General features: G+C 42.3%; 1 protein-coding gene across 1 annotated transcript in view; it reads right to left on the reverse strand.

The window, feature by feature from the left end:
* The window catches only part of CTH (cystathionine gamma-lyase), a 32,184-nt gene extending 20,938 nt beyond the window's left edge, over nucleotides 1–11,246 (reverse strand). The window contains exons 1-4 of the mRNA XM_047788656.1: nucleotides 10,919–11,246; nucleotides 5,765–5,846; nucleotides 3,748–3,843; nucleotides 721–830 (exon numbers count right to left, since the gene is read on the reverse strand). Of these exons, the coding sequence (XP_047644612.1) occupies nucleotides 721–830; nucleotides 3,748–3,843; nucleotides 5,765–5,846; nucleotides 10,919–11,131 (501 nt within the window). The 5' untranslated portion in view covers nucleotides 11,132–11,246. The remainder of the gene's footprint in view (nucleotides 1–720; nucleotides 831–3,747; nucleotides 3,844–5,764; nucleotides 5,847–10,918) is intronic.
* Nucleotides 11,247–19,509: the final 8,263 nt, after the last annotated feature.

A 19,509-nucleotide genomic window follows, 5' to 3' on the forward strand; every position in this document is an offset into this window, starting at 1 on the left:
TGAGTTCTTAACCCGCTGAGCCACAATAGGAACTCCTGAGAATGGGTTTAAGAGTGAGGGAAAGAAGGAGTTCCTATTGTGGTGCAGAAGAAACGAATCTGACCAGGAACATGAGGTTGTGTGTTCAATCCCTGGCCTTACTCAGTGGGTTAAGGATCCGGCATTGCCATGAGCTGTGGTTTAGGTTGCAGACTTGGTTGGGATCCCTCGTTGCTATGGCTCTGGTGTAGGCCGGCGGCTACAGCTTCAATTGGACCCCTACCCTGGGAACCTCCATATGTGGCAGATGTGGCCCTAAAAAGACAAAAAGACCAAAAAAAAGGAATTGTCTGCTCTTGCTAACTAAGTCTTCAACAGTCAGCATGTATTGGGTATTATAATAAGCGTTTCACATGCCTTATTTAATTCACACAGCCACCTTTCTATCAAGCAGTTACAAATATCCACATTTTGCAAATAAAAAAATGAGATGGTGGTTAAATAACTTGCCCATGATAATACACCAACTATGATACAGAATTAGAATTTGAATCCCGTTACAGAATGCATGTACGTGTTATCCTACAGTAAACAGGAAAAGTCAGACCTGTCCTAATCTTGATGGATTCCAGTGGCTTCTAGTAAACTGTGTTATTCAGATTTAAATTATGTCCTCGCGTAAACAGAAATGATGAAAATAAAACATCACAAGAAAAACAGACAAACTGAAAATTGAGTTACCTTGGTTTCTGGTGTAATAGCTGCCTCTAGCAATTTGCTTTTGGAACAATCGACAAAAGAAATCTTTAGACCAAATTCAGCTGCCACCTGCCTAAAGTACCTATTTGTACCTGAGGTAGAAGGGAATCAGATAAAATGAAAAGAACATGGTATTAAGAAATATTCATTCCTTACAGTTATAAACACTAAAAATATAAGGAAGTGTCAATCACCAATAAAGAAACAATGAAATCTACATTGCTAGAGTAGTTTCACCATCTTGTATTAAGAATATAAGGCTTTGGGAGTTCCTGTCATGGAGCAGCAGAAATGAATCTGACTAGGAACCATGAGTGTTCAATCCCTGGCCTCGCTCAGTAGGTTGAGGATCCGGCATTGCCCTGAGCTGTGGTGTAGGTCACAGACGTGGCTCGGATCTGGTGTTGCTGTGGCTCTGGCGTAGGCTGGCAGCAACAGCTCTGATTAGACCCCTAGCCTGGGAACTTCTATATGATGAAGGTGCGGCCCTAAAAAGACAAAAGACAAAAAAAAAAGAATATAAGGCTTAAATTTTAAACTAAAAGTTGAGTAATCAAATAGAACATACTTAATACCCACATCAAGGAACATGAAGCAGAAAATGTTTCTTAGAATACACAATCTCTACTCTTCAAACATTAAGTGGCATACTCCCTGAAACATCAATCTTTTTTTGAATAATTCCTTTCTAGGATTCAAATCTAAAATAAATGAACCAATGTCAACGAAATGTTCAAAATAAAATTTTAAACTGATTATACGTTGGTAACAGGAAACAGTTGGTTATCATCCTTTGTACTTCTTCAATCTTTTTGTTATGTGGTTCTAAATGCTCTAACAAATGAGACAATGTAAATCAAACTACAAGAGTTTTACAGCAAAAGAAGATAAATCATTCAACTTAAAATAGTTTCTTTTATAAATACTGTTCTGGATTCGATGTTTATTTATGTAAATTTAAAGAAAAATTTTCTGCTACTAATAGTGAACCAAAAAAGGAAAAAAACTTTATCAAAGATAAACTGGAAGAAGTTCCCATCATGGCACATCGGAAACGAATCTGACTCAGAAACATGAGGTTGCGGCTTCGATCCCTTGCTTCTCTCAGTGGGTTAAGGATCCGATGTTGCCATGAGCTGTGGTGCAGGTCGCAGACATGGCTTGATCCAGTGTTGTTGTGGCTGTGGCTGTGGCCAGCAGCTGTAGCTCCGATTAGACCCCAAGCCACCTCCATATGCTGCAGGCGAGACCCTAAAAAGGAAAAAAAGAAAAAGAAAAAAAAGATAAACCAGAGGAGTTCCCGCTGTGGTGCAGTGGGTTCACACAGTGAGTTAAGACTCCAGCAGCTCAGGTCACTGCAGGGCCAGTTCGGTCCCTGACCAGTACAGTGGGTTAAAAGATCTGGCATTCTTGCAGCTGCAGCATTGATTACAGCTTTGGCTCAGATTCTATCCCTGGCCTGAGAATTTCCATATGCCTCAGCTGTAGCCATTTAAAAAAAAACAGATGAACTGGATTTTTGGTAGACAGACCCTAGGTAATATAAGGTTGAAAAAGAATATAAGGAATTGTCAAAAAAAAAATTTTTTTTTTCAGGGAGTTCCCACTGTGGCTCAGTGGAAACGAATCTGACTAGCATCCATGAGGATGCAGGTTTGATCCCTGGCCTTGCTCAGTGGGTTAAGGACCTGGCACTGACGTGAGCTGTGCCGTAGGTTGCAGATGCAGCACAGATCTGGCATTGCTTTAGCTGTGGTGTAGGCCAGTGGCTGTAGCTCTGATTTGGAACTATAGCCTGGGAACCCCCATATGCTGTGGCTGCTGCCCTAAAAAGAAAAAAAAAAAAAGTTAAGGCCACCTGTCTTCCTTACCTTCCTACCTGCCACTTTATATAAATAGCATTTAAACATTTTGCAATTAAAGTCCTTAAACTTGTATCCATAGATGGGCTTCAAGGGGTAAGATTCCTTGACCTTAAAATTAGAATGATAAATATTGGATGTGGTCTTAAGTATATTTTTGGAAAAAAGAGTCCACAGCTATGAACAGATTTTCAAAATTTTCCCTAAAAAAAAAAAAAAAGAAGGAATAAGGGTTGGGGGCAGCAAGGAATAAAGGTAAAGGGTTGGGTAGAGTTAAGCCCTTTGAGAATGACCTGGGTTATAGTCCATCTTCATTGCAGGTAAAAATTTTAATTTGTAATAGAACATTCTTCTTTTGGCGGAGGCAGGGGTGGGGGGGGTGGGGCCTGCACTCGTAGCATATGGAAGTTCCTAGGCTAGGGATCGAACTGGAGCTACAGCTGCCAACCTACTCCATAGGCATAGCAGCATGGGATCTGAGCCATATCTGCGACCTACACCACAGCTCATGGCAACGCTGGATCCCCAACCCACTGAGTGAGGCCAAAGATCAAACCTGCGTCATGGCTACTAGTTGGATTCGTTTCTGCTGAGCCACCATAGGAACTCTCTAGAAACCTCTCTTTAAACACCATAGTAGAATATGTCTGACAGTTAATCAAATCCAACATCTTCATTCCAGCAGCTTAAGAGAGATTGTTTAATAAAATTGTTATTAAACAATCTCGGAGTTCCCGTCGTGGCGCAGTGGTTAACGAATCCGACTAGGAACCATGAGGTTGCGGGTTCGGTCCCTGCCCTTGCTCGGATCCCACGTTGCTGTGGCTCTGGCGTAGGCCGGTGGCTACAGCTCTGATTCAACCCCTAGCCTGGGAACCTCCATATGCCGCAGGAGCAGCCCAAGAAATAGCAACAACAACAACAACAAAAGACAAAAAAAAAAAAACAATCTCTCTTACAAGTAGTTCTAGAGCATAGACCCTAAGTGTTTATGTTCCTCCTTTACCAAGTCTGAGCCAGCATGGAGGTGTTTATCACACCTTGAAAAGATAATCAATAATCCTGGTAGCATTGTTAATATACTTCAGGACCCATTTTATTGTCCTTAAAATATCAGCTGGCACAGCATGAACGTGAGCTCACGTACCTCCGTATACATCATCCATAGAAATAATCTGGTCTCCTGCTTTTAACAGATGGGTAATAGTCACAGTGGCTGCTAAACCTGAAGCAAAGGCCAAACCTAAAATAAAAACCAAATTAGAGTAAGCCAAAAAGTCAGACCTATAGGTTAAAAACACCTAGAGTATTCACTTGCATCACTTGGCATCCCTGTCTCTGTTGAGAAGAGGACACCATCACTATTAAGTCACCAGAAATCCCCTGCTTAACTCCATCACAAAGTCCCCCTTTCTACTTCAAAGATAAAATCTCTTTAAGATAAAAAAAATACAGGGAGTTTCCGTCATGACTCAGTGGTTAACGAATCCGATTAGAAACCATGAGGTTTTGGGTTCGATCCCTGGCCTCGCTCAGTGGGTCAAGGATCCGGCAATGCCATGAGCTGTGCTGTAGGTGGCAGACGCGGCTCGGATCCCATGTTGCCGTTTCTGCGGCTGTGGCCTAGGCCGGTGGCTACAGCTCCGATTAGACCCCTGGCCTGGGAACGTCCATATGCCGCAGGTGTGGCCCTAGAAAAAGGCAAATAGACAAAAAAAAGATAAAAAATACATAATTTCATTTTGATTATAACATTTCTCTGACAAGCTTTAATGAAATAATTATTTACAAAATTCTGAGATAAAAGATCACTTACCAATTCAATTACAGTTTAAAGGTATCTGGAGTTCCCATCGTGGCGCAGTGGTTAACGAATCCGACTAGGAACCATGAGGTTGCGGGTTCGGTCCCTGCCCTTGCTCAGTGGGTTAACAATCCGGCGTTGCCGTGAGCTGTGGTGTAGGTTGCAGACGCGGCTCGGATCCCGCGTTGCTGTGGCTCTTGCGTAGGCTGGCAGCTACAGCTCCAATTAGACCCCTAGCCTGGGAACCTCCATATGCCGTGGGAGCGGCCCAAGAAATAGCAACAACAACAACAATAACAACAACAACAACAACCAAAAAAAGACAAAAAAAAACAGTTTAAAGGTATCCAACTCTAAAGAAATTTCAAAGTTGAGAAACAGAGCTAAGATATGATTCATCCATTAACTATATGGAAAGACAGTGACTAAAAATCCCAAGGAAACCCCCAAAACTCACACTGACACTCCAATTCCTACACTCCTGCTGGGAGAAAACTCCTAAGATTTTTATTTTCTATTCACTGTTCTTCCCTTATTTAGCATCATTTGTCCAACAAATACAAAGATGATTTAATAGCAATTTACTCCCTTCAGGGCAAAAAACACAAGATTCAAGAGAGTTAATCCCTAATCTCTGAGAGCACATTATCAAGGACACCTGACTCCTACAAATGTTCCCTGGCCCTATTCTCAGACACAAAATAGCAGGTGAATGAACCAGAGTATAAGATAGCTTATATTCTTATAGGTAGTATTATAAAAATGAGTTACCTGTTATCTATTTATATGGACAGCTTCCAATGAAGAGTACATTCACATGAATACTAAATGTCAAATTCTGACATTTTGGAGTTCCCACTGTGGCGCAGCGGAAACGAATCTGACTAGGAACCATGAGGTTTAGGGTTCTATCCCTGGCCTCCCTCAGTGGGTTAAGGATCCGGTGTTGCCCTGAGCTGTGGTATAGGTTGCAGATGCGACTTGGATCTGGCATTGCTGTGGCTGTGGTGTAGGCCAGCAGCTATAGCTCTGATTCGACCCTTAGCCTGGGAACCTCCATATGCCACGGGAGTGGCCCTAGAAAAGAAAAAAAAAAAAGAGAGAGCGAGAGAGAGAGACAAATTCTGACATTTTGCTTCTATTCATATTTATTTTCACCTTATCTTTACATATATGCAAAGTAAGCCATCTGTGGGGACCTTGGGCAAATAATTCAATGTCTTAGAAAAGTAAGAGTGTTGTTGAACTAGCTAATCCTTGTTTCTTTCCACTTTTACATTCTGTGCCTCTATGATTTTTCTCCATACATATAAGAATAGATCCTAGATTTTTTAAAAGTTTTGAAATGAAAATTACTTACTGTACTTAGCCCCATCCAGCACTGCCACTGCTTTTTCCAAGCAGTTCCTGGTGGGATTTCCAGAACGGCTGTACTCAAAACCCTGAAGGAAAGTTAGAGTTCATTATTAGAGATTTAAATTTATTATCAGAGTATTAGACATCTCCACAAGTATGGGTCCACCCTGCCATAATGACTTTCTGTTATTTATGATGTCTGGCCATCGGACAGAAGCAAAACAGTGTCACGGCCAGAGTGGTACAGAGAAGCTCTGAAGTCAGCCAAACTGGATTTAAATGCTGTGTCTGCCACTCACAAAATACATGCCAACAGGTAAGTTACTTAACATTTCCCAGAGCCAATCTCCATACTTATAAAATGGGAATAAGATATAGATATCTATAGTTCATAAAATTGATGTGAAGATAATATTAGATCATGTATAATAAGTTCTCAGAGTTCCCATTGTAGCTCAGCAGAAATGAACCTGCAGGTTCAATCCCCGGCCCCATTCCCTGGCCCCCCTCCGTGGGTTAAGGATCAGTTGTTGCCTTGAGCTGTGGTGTAGAGGTCACAGATGCAGCTCAAATCTGGCCATGCTGTGGCTGTGGCATAGGCCGGCAGCTGTAGTTCTGACATCTAGCCTGGTGACTTCCATATGCCACACCTGCAGCCCTAATAAATAAAAAATAAAAAATAACTTCCCTGTGTGATGCCTATGCAAAACTCTGTTAACCACTAAATTAGCGGTGGGTTTTATTATTAGCATTATTATGTTAGATTCACCTCAACCCATTAATCTAGGGATATTAGGAAATAGCAACCACCTGAACCAACAAGGTAACCCTATTTCTTTCTTTTTTTGTCTTTTTGCCTTTTCTAGGGCCGCTCCTGCGGCATATGGAGGTTCCCAGGCTAGGGGTCAAATTGGAGCTGTAGCCGTCAGCCTACATCACAGCCACAGCAACTCGGGACCCAAGCCGCGTCTGCAACCCACACCACAGCTCATGGCAACGCTGGATCCTTAACCCACTGAGCAAGGCCAGGGATCAAACCAGCAACCTCATGGTTCCTAGTCGGATTTGTTAACCCTTGAGCCATGCCGGGAACTCCCAGTAACCCTATTTCTAACTTACTTTTTGTTTCCTAAAACATAAGTGATGCCTGTTCTGTTTAGTACCCAACAGGAAGCTGTGAACGGATCTTACAAATGCTGAATTCATCCAGTCATTTTGTTTTATTGATATATTTTATTGAAGTATAGTTGATGTACAATATTACATCATAGGTGTACAACATAGTGATTCACAATTTTTTAAAGTCATGTTCCATTTATAGTCATTACACACCACTGCCTATATTCCCTGTACTATGCATTTTTACTACATATTCTTCCAATTCATATATTTCATATATGGTCGTTGGTACCTCTTAATCTCCTGCCCCAATCCTCCCTCTCTCCACTTCCCTTTCCCCACTGATAACCCCTGGTTTGTTCTCTGTCTCTGAGTCTTTTTTTTTTCTCTTATATTCACTAGTTAAGTTTTATTTTTTAGATTTCACATATAAGTGATATCATTTAGTATTTGTCATTCTGTCCATATCCAGTCATTTTATTTAATGTTCATAACCTGCTCTGAAGAGAGTAAAGCCAAATGTTACAGGGAGTGTCAGAGCCAGAATTTAAAGCCAGGATTTAAACACTGACTACAAATCCTCCCACCTCATATAGCACATAACAAAACACAACCACTCTTTACCTCTTTGTTTCTGATCTAGGGGCTACCAGTACTAGTGACATATATTTTTTAAGCTGTGTTGCCTTGTTTCCCTGTTTTTGACAAACTGAGTAGACATATTTTATAGGACTCTAGGATATCCTCATCACACCCCATATCTCCTCGTTGATTGACCTGCAGCTATACCCCAGACAGAAAAAACTGGACTCATGGGAGTTCCCTTCGTGGCGCGGTGGTTAACGAATCCGACTAGGAACCATGAGGTTGCTGGTTCGGTCCCTGCACTTGCTCAGTGGGTTAACGATCTGGCATTGCCGTGAGCTGTGGTGTAGGTCGCAGACGCGGCTCGGATCCCATGTTGCTGTGGCTCTGGCATAGGCCGGTGGGTACAGCTCCAATTGGACCCCTAGCCTGGGAACCTCCATATGCCGTGGGAGCGGCCCAAGAAATAGCAAAAAAAAAAAACTGGACTCAGGTGGTTAAACTGCCATGGAAAGTAGCCCATGTCTCCATAAATATTCACCGCAGAGATTTAACTTTTTTGTGGAGATAGGAAGCATATTTCAGTGGCAAATTCCTACACTCTCACTCATTCGATGGCTTTCCAAACAGAACTGGGAAATTCCGTTGAAATGATGATGCTTTTTGGCATTCCCGTGGTGGCTCAGCAGTTAACAAACCCAGCTAGTATCCAGGAGGATGCAGGTTCGATTCCTGGCCCCGCTCAGTGGGTTAAGGATCCAGCATTGCTGTGAGCTGTGATGTAGACTGCAAACATGGCTCGAGTTTCTGTGGCTCTGGCATAGGCCAGCAGCTGCAGCTCCAGTTCGACCTCTAGACTGGGAACTTCCACATGCCATGGGTGCAGCCCTAAAAAAAAAAGACAAAGACAAAAAAAAAATTCTTTAGTGCTCTTAACTGATTTTTTAAAAGCATCAAAAGGAGTCTGTGGATTTTTACCACCCCGTTGGCTCTCTGAAAACAATCAGCTGTTAATATCATAGCTAAATTATTAACTTCTGCACAAAATGCTGAAGCTTGAACAGCTGCACATTCACAAAGCCCTACATCAGGAAGAAACTGTGTGCTTGGAAGACAGGCTGTGTACACATTTTGTGATTACAAAGTACAGCAGCTAGAAGAATCCTAAACCAGTTGTAGAAATGCCCTTAGAACTCACAAAACAGGAGTTCCCATCGTGGCTCAGTGGTTAATGAATCCGACTAGGAACCATGAGGTTGCAGGTTCGATCCCTGGCCTTGCTCAGTGGGTTAAGGATCCGGCATTGCCATGAGCTGTGGTGTAGGTCACAGACATAGCTCGGATCTGGCGTGGCTGTGGCTCTGGCATAGGCCAGTGGCTACAGCTCCGATTAGACCCCTAGCCTGGGAACCTCCATATGCCGCAGGAGTGGCCCTAGAAAAGGAAAAAAAAAAGAACTCACAAAACAAAAGGCTACACCTAAAAGAATTTTCCTGAATTTATAACACACTAAAGAGGTGTTTGAAGTATAATCAAGGTTTTGGATCTACAAATTTCATTCAGTTATAGTTGACACTTGACTCAGGGGTTAGGTGTGTCAACCACAACTCTCTGATAGTGAAAAATCCATGTATTATTTATAGGGGACCCTCCATATCTGAGGTCCCTCAGTATCCGTGGTTCTGCATCCCCAGATTTTATTTAACCAAACTTGGGTGTGTGCAGCACTACAAATTTTTTTTTTGTCTTTTGTCTTTTTTTTTAGGGCCGCACCTGCAGCATATGGAGGTTCCCAGGCTAGGGGTCTAATCAGAGCTGTTGCTGCCAGCCTACACCACAGATCACATAACACCAGATCCTTAACCCACTGAGCGAGGCCAGGGATCCAACCCGCAACCTCATGGTTCCTAGTCGTATTTGTTTCCGCTGTGCCAAGACGGGAACTCCCACTACAATATTTACTTTTTTTTTTTTTTTTGGTCTTTTTGTCTTTTTTGCCTTTTCTAGGGCCGCTCCCATGGCATATGGAGGTTCCCAGGCTAGGGGTCTAATCGGAGCTATAGCCACTGGCCTACACCAGAGCCACAGCAACATGGGATCTGAGCCACGTCTGCAACCTACACCACCACAGTTCACGGCAACGCCGGATCCTTAACCCACTGAGCAAAGCCAGGGACCAAACCCGCAACCACATGGTTCCTAGTCAGATTCGTTAACCACTGCGCCATGACGGGAACTCCTACAATGTTTACTATTGAAAAAAAATCCATGTGTAAATGAACCTGCACAGTGTAAATCCCTGTTGTTCAATGGTCAACTTAATTTCTTTCAAACCTCAGCAAATTTTAAATACTCCAAGATCCATCAAGTGTGCTACCAAAAAAGAAAAACGCTCAGTGATTAACACAGAGGCTCTCTCATCTATGACTCTGAGTAGGTTTCTTTTCTATAAAAAGGATGCTACCTGTCTTGCCGTCTGACCTCATTGTTGTGAGGATCAAATGGGAAAAGTGTAAAGTGAACATGCGAAATACCAGACTGTGAAATACCAAACTACTGAGCAATTAAAATGTACCATACAGCTTAGTATACATATCAACAATTTATGTGGTGGGAACTATTATTAACCCATTTATACAGGATCAACCTGAAGCTTAGATAAGTAACTTGCTCTAGATCAACCCAGCTCAGAAGAGGTGGTGTCAGAATTCAAAACTAGGTCCTCTGACTACATGGTTTATGCTCTTAATCACTAAGTCACACTAATGCAATGGGTTAGATTATTGCTAGCATTATTGTAGTATAGCACAGCGTAGCCTAATACCCAAGAATGGGTGGGCTTCTAGAGCAGTCTTGGAATCCCAGTTCTACCACTTTAAATGGATACAAACATCCCTAAATCTGAGGTTTTTCATGAGATAAATGAGAACTCAGCTCATACTAGAACTGCTGTTAAGGATTACTTGAGGCAATATATGTAACACACGATATAATACATGTAAGTATGTATATGGCACACAGCAAGTACTCAATAACTATTAATAACTATTGGAACAATATTGAGAATTAATAGCTTTTGGGAATGATCTTGATTCCAGGTGAGTTATAAGGCTCTTAATTTTCTTTTCGCTTAGTCCTTATTATAACTTCATAATTTTTGTCACTAAGGATAACTCAAGGAAGTTGATAGTTTTAAACAGCAACTTTGCCAAAAAAATACGTGAATATCAGTCCAAATCTACACGGCAAGTTGGACAAAGTGTTCCTTCCAGTCCTGCTTATCAAAAGAAATATCACTGAACCATCCAATACAAAGCTTTGCTAGAGGGTAGTAAACATCCTTCCTGATATACACAAATTACGTTTTACAAATTACTTGTGTACCTTTTAAATTTATAAGCCATCTCTTTTTTAATCGCCCAACACTGCACCGCCCCAAACACACCCAGCTCACCGAGTGCTGTCCAGGAGCCTCTTGCTTGAACGTGGTGGACAGTGAGATGGGGGGCACTACAGCTTTGGAGGCCCACTGCTCCGGCTCCTGGCCGGCATGGATGGCCTGAGTGGCGAAATGTTGGAACCTAGGAAGGAAACCGTGTGAGGAGGCGTCTTTTTCCTGCATGTTGAGCTTCGAAGGAAGGACAGAGTTAAAGGATGAGGAAGACATAACTAAGAAATTGCGTCAGCACTTGAAAAGACACAGAAAAATCTGGAGAAACAGGTAAAAGTATGCCAGGCGAGCGGCGGCGAGCGCACAAAAGCTGGACTCTGCAACTCTGATCCGAGACTTTATTAGCGGGCAGATTTCACCTCTGGGCGGAACCAACGCTACCCAATGAGCACAGGCCCCGAGGCGGCCCCAGCTCCTCATTGGCCGGCAGCGGAGGCGTTGCCTAGAGCGTCACCTCCAACGCCCTTTCTCTTACAGGCTGCGGAGTGAAGTCCGAGTCCGTGTTCTCTTGGTGATTGTCACTGCGGGTGAAATTCCTTAGTCCTGGCCCTTGGGGAAATTGCCTGGCTGGCCCCTGTGAGCCACCCGGGCGTCTGTGTGACCTCAGAACGGAGGTTTGCCGGAGATGTGGAGAAAAACTGGCAAGACATTGAAATTGAGTAACCTGTACAGACCACACAAATAACCTTCTCTTCCTGTTGCCTGACCCCTCCCCTCCATCACCAATACCCTTTGTCCTGAGGGTGGCTATGACGGAAACATGCTACCCAGTGGTTAACGAAAATGATGGTCCAAAGTGCCAAATGCGCAGCCTGGATTCTCACTAACAGGGGCAGCCTGCCTTTGAAGGAACGCTGAACTCATAACGACCCAGTACTTGCAGTTGACTGAAACAAGAGTGAGGGTCATATTTTTCTTAAATAGTAGTTAAGCTACTGTAGTGAAGATCTCTAAGCAAGCTGTCTGCTTGCTAAGAGCTATTCAAACTTGAGCTTTTTTCGACCATCATTATCTTCTTTCGAAGCACCCAGAGAAACTCTCCCTGATGGAAAAAAATATATATATATATTATATATATAATATATACATATTATATATAATATATACATAATTGTATATAATATATATACATATATAATGTATATAATATATACATAATATACATAATATATACATATATTATATGTGTATATATATATATTTCAAAGCATGGCTTTGAAAAACTTACTGGAGCCTCAAATCCTACACAAAGTGCCTTCGTTGTGAACATTCTTTTTTTTTTTTTTTTTGTCTTTTGTCTCTCTTTTTTTGTTGTTGTTGTTGCTATTTCTTGGGCCGCTCCAGCAGCATATGGAGGTTCCCAGGCTAGGGGTCGAATCGGAGCTATAGCCGCCGGCCTACGCCAGAGCCACAGCAACGCGGGATCCGAGCCGCGTCTGCAACCTACACCACAGCTCACGGCAATGCCGGATCCTCAACCCACTGAGCAAGGGCAGGGACCGAACCAGCAACCTCATGGTTCCTAGTCGGATTCGTTAACCACTGCGCCACGACGGGAACTCCTCACAAGCATCACTTTAATACAAACAACAAAAATCTCTTTGTTCCCTAAACAATACAGACTTGACCTATTTACTATTGTGATTATTTTTTAGGACTAGGGAATTTAAGAATACTTCTGTTCCTGCAAAGTATTAGCTAAATATCTGAACCTTTATTAAGCTGATTAAGAAAGAAGAGAATATAGAGCTCTTAAATTTTTGCTGAAAGGACTGGGGCAATTTGCTTTTCAAATTAACTACCAGGACACAGCGAGCAGTGCCTAAGGATCTGCAAGATTTCAGAGACCTTACAAAATGTTTAGCCCTGGGGGAAAAAAATGGATGGACTCCAAAACACTGATAGATATTAAGGTATATTTAATTAATATTTTTCTGTTAAAAATATATCAACTGCAACTCATCTCAAGAGTTATATACAGCTTTACATGGTATGCTTTTATGAGATATGATGCTTAGGGACCAGGAGGGCCTAAAACAGTCCTAATTAGTTTACCTCCTAATATTTGTTAACAAGCACCGAATTGGGTAAATATGGATTTTTTTTAGCATTATCATGAAAAAGGATTCTTTAGAAATGACACCAATATAAATGCTCTAAATCAAGGCTTTTTCACTCTCATAAATTGAGAAAATGTTACTAGTATTATGCATCATGGACTCCTATGACTTAGCAACTTGTAGGAATTTATTCTCCAAATATATTCTTACGTGTGTACGACTAAAGATGCTCTTTATACCAAATTTGGCTATTTTTAATAGCAAGATAAGGGGGAAATAGCATAGTTAGTCTGTTTTTGGTACAATTCTGTGATGGGTAGAGTACAGCAGAGAAGCCAAAGCAATGACAACGCCAAATGCTTAACCAGTAGGCCACCAGGGGATTCCATATCACATTATTTTTAGACAGACATATATGATTTAACGTGTGTAAAATTCATTCTAGTTGTAAAAACCATGACTCTGCAGTAGAAGGATAACTTTCTTTACATTTTATTTGCTTTTGTGTTCAAGTTTTATACCATAGGTATATGTTAACTTTTTTTTTTTTGTGGTGCCAATTTTAAGTAGTTTTATTTAAGGCATTGCTTTGCTAACTTTTAATAATAAAAATAATACCAGCAATCCTGATTTTTTTTTTTTTTCTTTTAGGCTGCCCTGCAGAATATGGAGTTCCCAGACCAGGTATCTGGTCCAAGCCACAGTTGTGACCTAAGCCACAGGTGCAGCAATGCTGAGGCCAGGGATAGAAACTGTGTCCCAGCGCTCCCAAGTGGCTGTCAATCCCATTGTGCCACAGCAGGAACTCACCAATACCGATTTTAAAAGAGCAGTTAAGGATTTCCCTGGTGGCTCAGTGGTTAAGGATCCAGTGTTGTCACTGCTGTGGTTTGGATCACTGATATGGCACAGGTTTGATTCCTGGCCCAGGAACTTACACACGCTGTGGGTAAAGCCAAAACATAAATAAAATAAAGTATTTAAGAGCATACTGGTATACTATATTAGGGTTCTCCAGAGAAAGAACCAATAGGAGCAAGAGAGAGAGAAAAAGAAGAAAAAGGAAAAGGGAAAGAGTGTTATTGTAATGAATTGGCTGATATAGATTTAGTCCTAAAGCCAGGAGGCTCAAGATCCTGGAAGAAACAGTATTTTATTTTGAATTGCCTAAAGGTAGGAACAGACTCAAGTCCCAGCTCAAAGACCATTAGACAGGAAGAATTCTCTCTTATTCTGGGCAAGATCAGCTTTTTGTTCTATTCAGGCCTTCACCTGTGTTTTGGTTTTTGCTTTGAGGGTTTTTTGGCCAGAAGTTCCCAGGCCAGGGATCAAATCTGAATTGCAGCTGTGACCTATACCACAGCTGTGGCAACACTGGATCCTTAACCCACCATGCTGGGTCAGGTATCGAACCAGTGCCTTAGAAGTGGCTGGATTGTGATGATCATTGTACAACTATAAATGTAATAAAATTCGTTGAGTAATTTTTAAAAAAGTGTCTGGAGCCACTGTAGATACACTGCCAGGTCCTTAAGTTGCTGTGCCACAGTGAAAACTCCAGGCCTTCAACTGTTTGGATGGGGAACTTCTATAGGACACGGACCAAAATTAAAAATAAATAAATTAATTAATTAAATTAAATGGCAGTTAAGCAAGTTATTTAGGAAAAACTTTTTTTTTTGTCTTTTTGCTATTTCTTTGAGCCGCTCCCGCAGCATATGGAGGTTCCCAGCCTAATTGGAGCTAGAGCCACCGGCCTATGCCAGAGCTACAGCAACGCCAGATCCAAGCCGTGTCTGCAACCTACACCACAGCTCACAGCAACACAGGATCCTTAACCCACTGAGCAAGGCCAGGGATCAAACCCACAACCTCATGGTTCCTAGTCGGATTAATTAAGCACTGAGCCATGACAGGAACTCCACTATGTCATGTTCTTAACCCACTGATCCACGGCAGGAATTCAGGAATATTACATTTTACTTCCAGATTTCCTGGAAGCCAGAGAAAATAAAGATTAATATAAAAGGCCAAGTAACTCCTTAAATCAGTTGAAATGAAATGTGTATTTCTTTAGATAGAAAAGCTTAATTCCAGAAAATTAAAAATGAGAACAAAAAAGGAAAAGAAAGACAACCTTCATTCTAGATGTTGAGTTCTGGAAGATATTTATTTTATGGATTGTTTTATGTACAAAGTACCATAATGTTAAAAGTATACAACTTCAGAACATAAGATTTTGAGAACGTAAAATTTCCATTTTTAAGTTTATAAATAGCTATTATTAATTTCATAGTTGACTCCTAATTTCTCCACTATTTCCTTGGGGAACTGTCTGAGAAATCTGTGGAAAGATCTGGTAAGAATCAGCATGCTAGAACAGCAGTTGCAATAATAACAACAAAAAAAAAGCCTACAACAATATGTACATCCATGTTTTTTTAAAAAAAAATCAACTGGGAGTTCTCATTGTGCTACAGTGGAATCAAATCTGACTAGTATCCGTGAGGATGTAGGTTTGATCCCTGGCCTTGCTCAGTAAGTAGGTTGGGGCTCTGGCTTTGCGGTGAGCTATTGTGTATATAAGATGCAGCTCAGATCCTGCATTGCTGTGGCTGTGGTGTAGGCAGGCAGCTGTAGCTTGGATTTGACCCCTAGCCTGGGAACTTCCATATGCCATGAGTGTGGCCCTAAAAAGCAAAAAAAAAAAAAAAAATTCAACTCTTCACTCTCCCCTTCCTCTTTCCATGCATTCACCCCCTTTCCTAAATTTCAGCAAACTTTTATATGAAAATTTTATGATAAAGGTCATAATTTAATTAAAATATGTGACCGTCTCTAAAGTTTTTTGATACTTAAATTGAAAGAATTTTAAATATTAAAATATTGCTATTGAACTCAGTTCAGCTGCCCCATTCACTCAAAAACCAATACTCAAGAGATGAGTTTCAGTAAGAAAGGAATAGTTGCTTTATTCAGGAGGTGGACAATCTAGCGAGAAGCTGGGCTCGTGTCCAAAAACTATCTCCAAAGATTCTGCTGGACCATTAAATGGAAAATCCTTGGAAGAGGGGGTCAGAGTCTTTGTTATCTTTCATTGAGTGTAGACTTTCTTCTGATTGGTTGGTGATGAGGGGACAGGGTGGTGTTCTAGGAACCTTGTCCTCAGCCTGATATTACCACCCTCCACCTGGGTGGGGGCATAGTTCCTACAGAAGAACTTAAAGATATTGTTCTGTGTATTCCTGGAGGAGAAACCAGGATCTTGACCCAAGACCAAACTATTGTTTCTTGACTCTTCCTCCTTTTTCTTCTGCGTCCCCTCCCTTCCCTAATAAGCAACTGTTTGAATCTGCCCTTTGGAACTCAGGGAAGGTCAAGGATGCTGAATGAAGCCTATTTCCTACAAACAGGAAATGAACATGGAAAGGGCTTGGACCTGCAAGGGCTCCACAGGGTCTTGCTTTATTTCAAGAGTAAGATCCTAGAAATCTGATGACTTGATAGAGATTTCTTGATCTTCATTTTTTTTTTTTTTGGCTTTTTAGGGCCACACTTGGGGCATTTGGATGTTCCCAGGCTAGGGGTCGAATTGGATCTGTAGCTGCTGGTTTACGCCACAGCCACAGCCACAGCAATGCCAGATCTGAGTTGTGTCTGCAACCTACACCACAGCTCACAGCAACACCGGACACTTAACCTACAGAGCGAGTCCAGGGATTGAACCCACATCCTCAGGGATCCTGGTCAGGTTCGCTTCCACTGAGCCACAACAAGAATACCCTGACTTCCACTCTTAATTCTCTCTCTCTCTTTTTTTTTTGTCTTTTTGCCTTTTTGAGGACTGCTCCCATGGCATATGGAGGTTCCCAGGCTAGGGTTCTAATCGGAGCTGTAGCCACTGGCCTATGCCAGAGCCACAGCAATGCCAGATCCAAGCCTCGTCTGCAACTTACACCACAGCTCACAGCAGCACCAGATCCTTAACCCACTGAGCCAGGCCAGGGATCGAACCTGCAACCTCATGGTTCCTAGTCAGATTTGTTAACCACTGAGCCACCATGGGAACTTCTCTTAATTCTCATTTATATGCCTCTGCTGAGCCAAATGGTGACATGAGGTCTATGGGAAGCTGGAAACAAGACAGGAGTCAACATCAGCCCCTACTAGGAAGGTCTGGTCCATCTGATCTCCCTGTCCTATGAGAGGAAAGTATGGAGGTTGGGGATTGTGGAGGCAGCGAGGTCTCATTGTTACCTGAAAAACTGGGTTTGCCCCTTGGTGGTGTCCAGCAAAAACACATAGATGTAGCAAAGAGTGGGAAAAGGAAGGAATATTATCTGCAGCAAGTAAGGAGAACACCAGGGATCTTTCCCAAAGCAGTGTCTCCCCAAATAGCAACACTGGGGAAGTTTTAAGCTAAGGGTACATGCATATTCAAGAAGGGACTAGAGCAGAGAGTAATTAGCATAGAATTGGGGCAAAAGTTAACCAAGTCCAAGCTTTAGTTGACTGATGCTAGGAGGGGCAACAGCATTTTTTCGTCTTCCTCCTGGGTGGGGAAACTCAGTTCCCGCAGAACTCAAAGACTATGAGATTGTTATGCATATCCCTTGAGGGGGAACTAGGACTACTTTATTGACTGCTTTCCCTTCATTCCTGCATTTCCTCTCTTCCCTTAAGATCTCTAATTACTGAGACCTCTTCAGGGGCAAGGTTTATGGCTAGGCTTAGATCACAAAATGACTTACACTAAAAATGGTTTCTCCTATGTCAAGAAAACCATGCCTTGTTCTCTTTCTCCAGGGACCCCCACCCCCACCCCAACCCTATCTGCCTACATCACCAGGGACTGGCAGGAAAAAATAGAATTGCCTTCCTCCACCTACAGCCCTGTCCTATCTCAGGCTACCATAACAACAAGACTTAAGACTCACAGCTGACAAAGGAAAATACAGCTCATTCAGGGGACCATGGTATGTCAGGTTCCCCTGGAAACAATCTTTGCAGTTCTAAGATTTGTGTGCAGGGGGGTTGTTGGGGAGTATTCTTGGGAATAATACTTATAAAGGGTAAAGAGAATTGGGCAGAAGGAGAAACTGAATTGCTGTGCAATTGTAATAGAGGTTTGGCAGGAACTACAGAGCATTCAGGACCTGGAATGGCCCTTCAGATTGTCCTGCCGTAAGTAAGGGGAGATAAGCAGTGAGGATGGGGGCTATCCCAAATGGAGTGGGGGGGGGGGGGTATGTCTTTGGGTCAGATGATTCTCTTTTCCTAAAGGCAATTCCCAGAGAGTGAATTCTGAGTCATCAGTCACAGCACTCAGAGCATCTGGGAGAGGAGTTCCCTCTGTGGCTGGGTGGTAATGAACCCAACTAGTATCCATGAGGATGCAGATTTGATCTCTGGCCTTGCTCAGTGGGTTAAGAATCCAACACTGCCATGAGCTATGGTGTAGGTTGCAGGCATGGCTCAAATCCCAGGTTGCTATGGATGTGATGTAGGCTGGCAGGTTACAGCTCTGATTTGCCCCCTAGCCTGGGAATTTGCATATGCCGTGGGCGGGGCCTTAAAAAGCAAAAACACACAAAAAAGCAAGCAGCTGGCAGAAAGAGTGCCTGAGTCTTGGGGGTCCAGGCGGCACACTACACCATCCACCTAGGGCCTGGGAGTTAACCCTTGTCATCAGCCCCTACTGCAGCTGCCAACCCGCAGAACCCCATGAGTGAAGCTCAGGGTGGAGACCAGGAGTGAGGCACTCTGTGCTCTGGGAAAACTGGAAGAACAGGTCTTCAGATATTTAGATATTTTTAGGAGATTTTTTGAGCCCAAATCTTGCATCTCCTCATATCTAGAAAAAACACTAAAATCCGTCAGTGACGACTGATGTCCATGACCAGTAGTAACCTTCACGAGATCAGTAGCAAACTTCTATAAAATGTGTGCATGTCTGCACACACCTCCCCCCTCACCTTTAAGACATATCTTAATATTTCCCCTTTCCGCTTTGGGGCAGTATTTCAGAGCTATCTGCAATTAGTTGACAAAACAAAAGATGTCATCTGTGAGAATAGCCCCTCACAAGGGTGGGCTAGTGAGCCCTGAGGGAATTCAGGAAAACATATCAAAGGAGTGATTCCAGTAAGTCCAGACCTTTACACCTCCCCATAGAAACTGGTTTTCTGTAAATCTTCTATAAATCTAGTAATCTGTAAATCTTTTGTTCCTACTGCTTCCCCTTTATTGCAAAAACCCATACATCCTTAGCTTCTCCCCTCACCTCCCCAGAGGGGTTTCTCAGGGCTACCTGTGATGCTGTCTCCAGGTTTAAGTCCTAATTTCACCCCAAGTGAAACTTAACTCAATTTTCAGGTTGTATTTTTTTTTTTTAGTTGACAGAGTAAAAGACAGCCAGATTAGTCTGGTCAAATAGAATAAACAGTGAAAAAGAGTATTAGAGAAGCCAGACATCAACTTAAATGTAAATATAAATCATGTTAAAAACAAATTATGAGAATACTAACAGTAACT

Source organism: Phacochoerus africanus, chromosome 8, assembly GCF_016906955.1.
Source record: "Phacochoerus africanus isolate WHEZ1 chromosome 8, ROS_Pafr_v1, whole genome shotgun sequence".
Classification (NCBI taxonomy): Eukaryota; Metazoa; Chordata; class Mammalia; order Artiodactyla; family Suidae; genus Phacochoerus; species Phacochoerus africanus.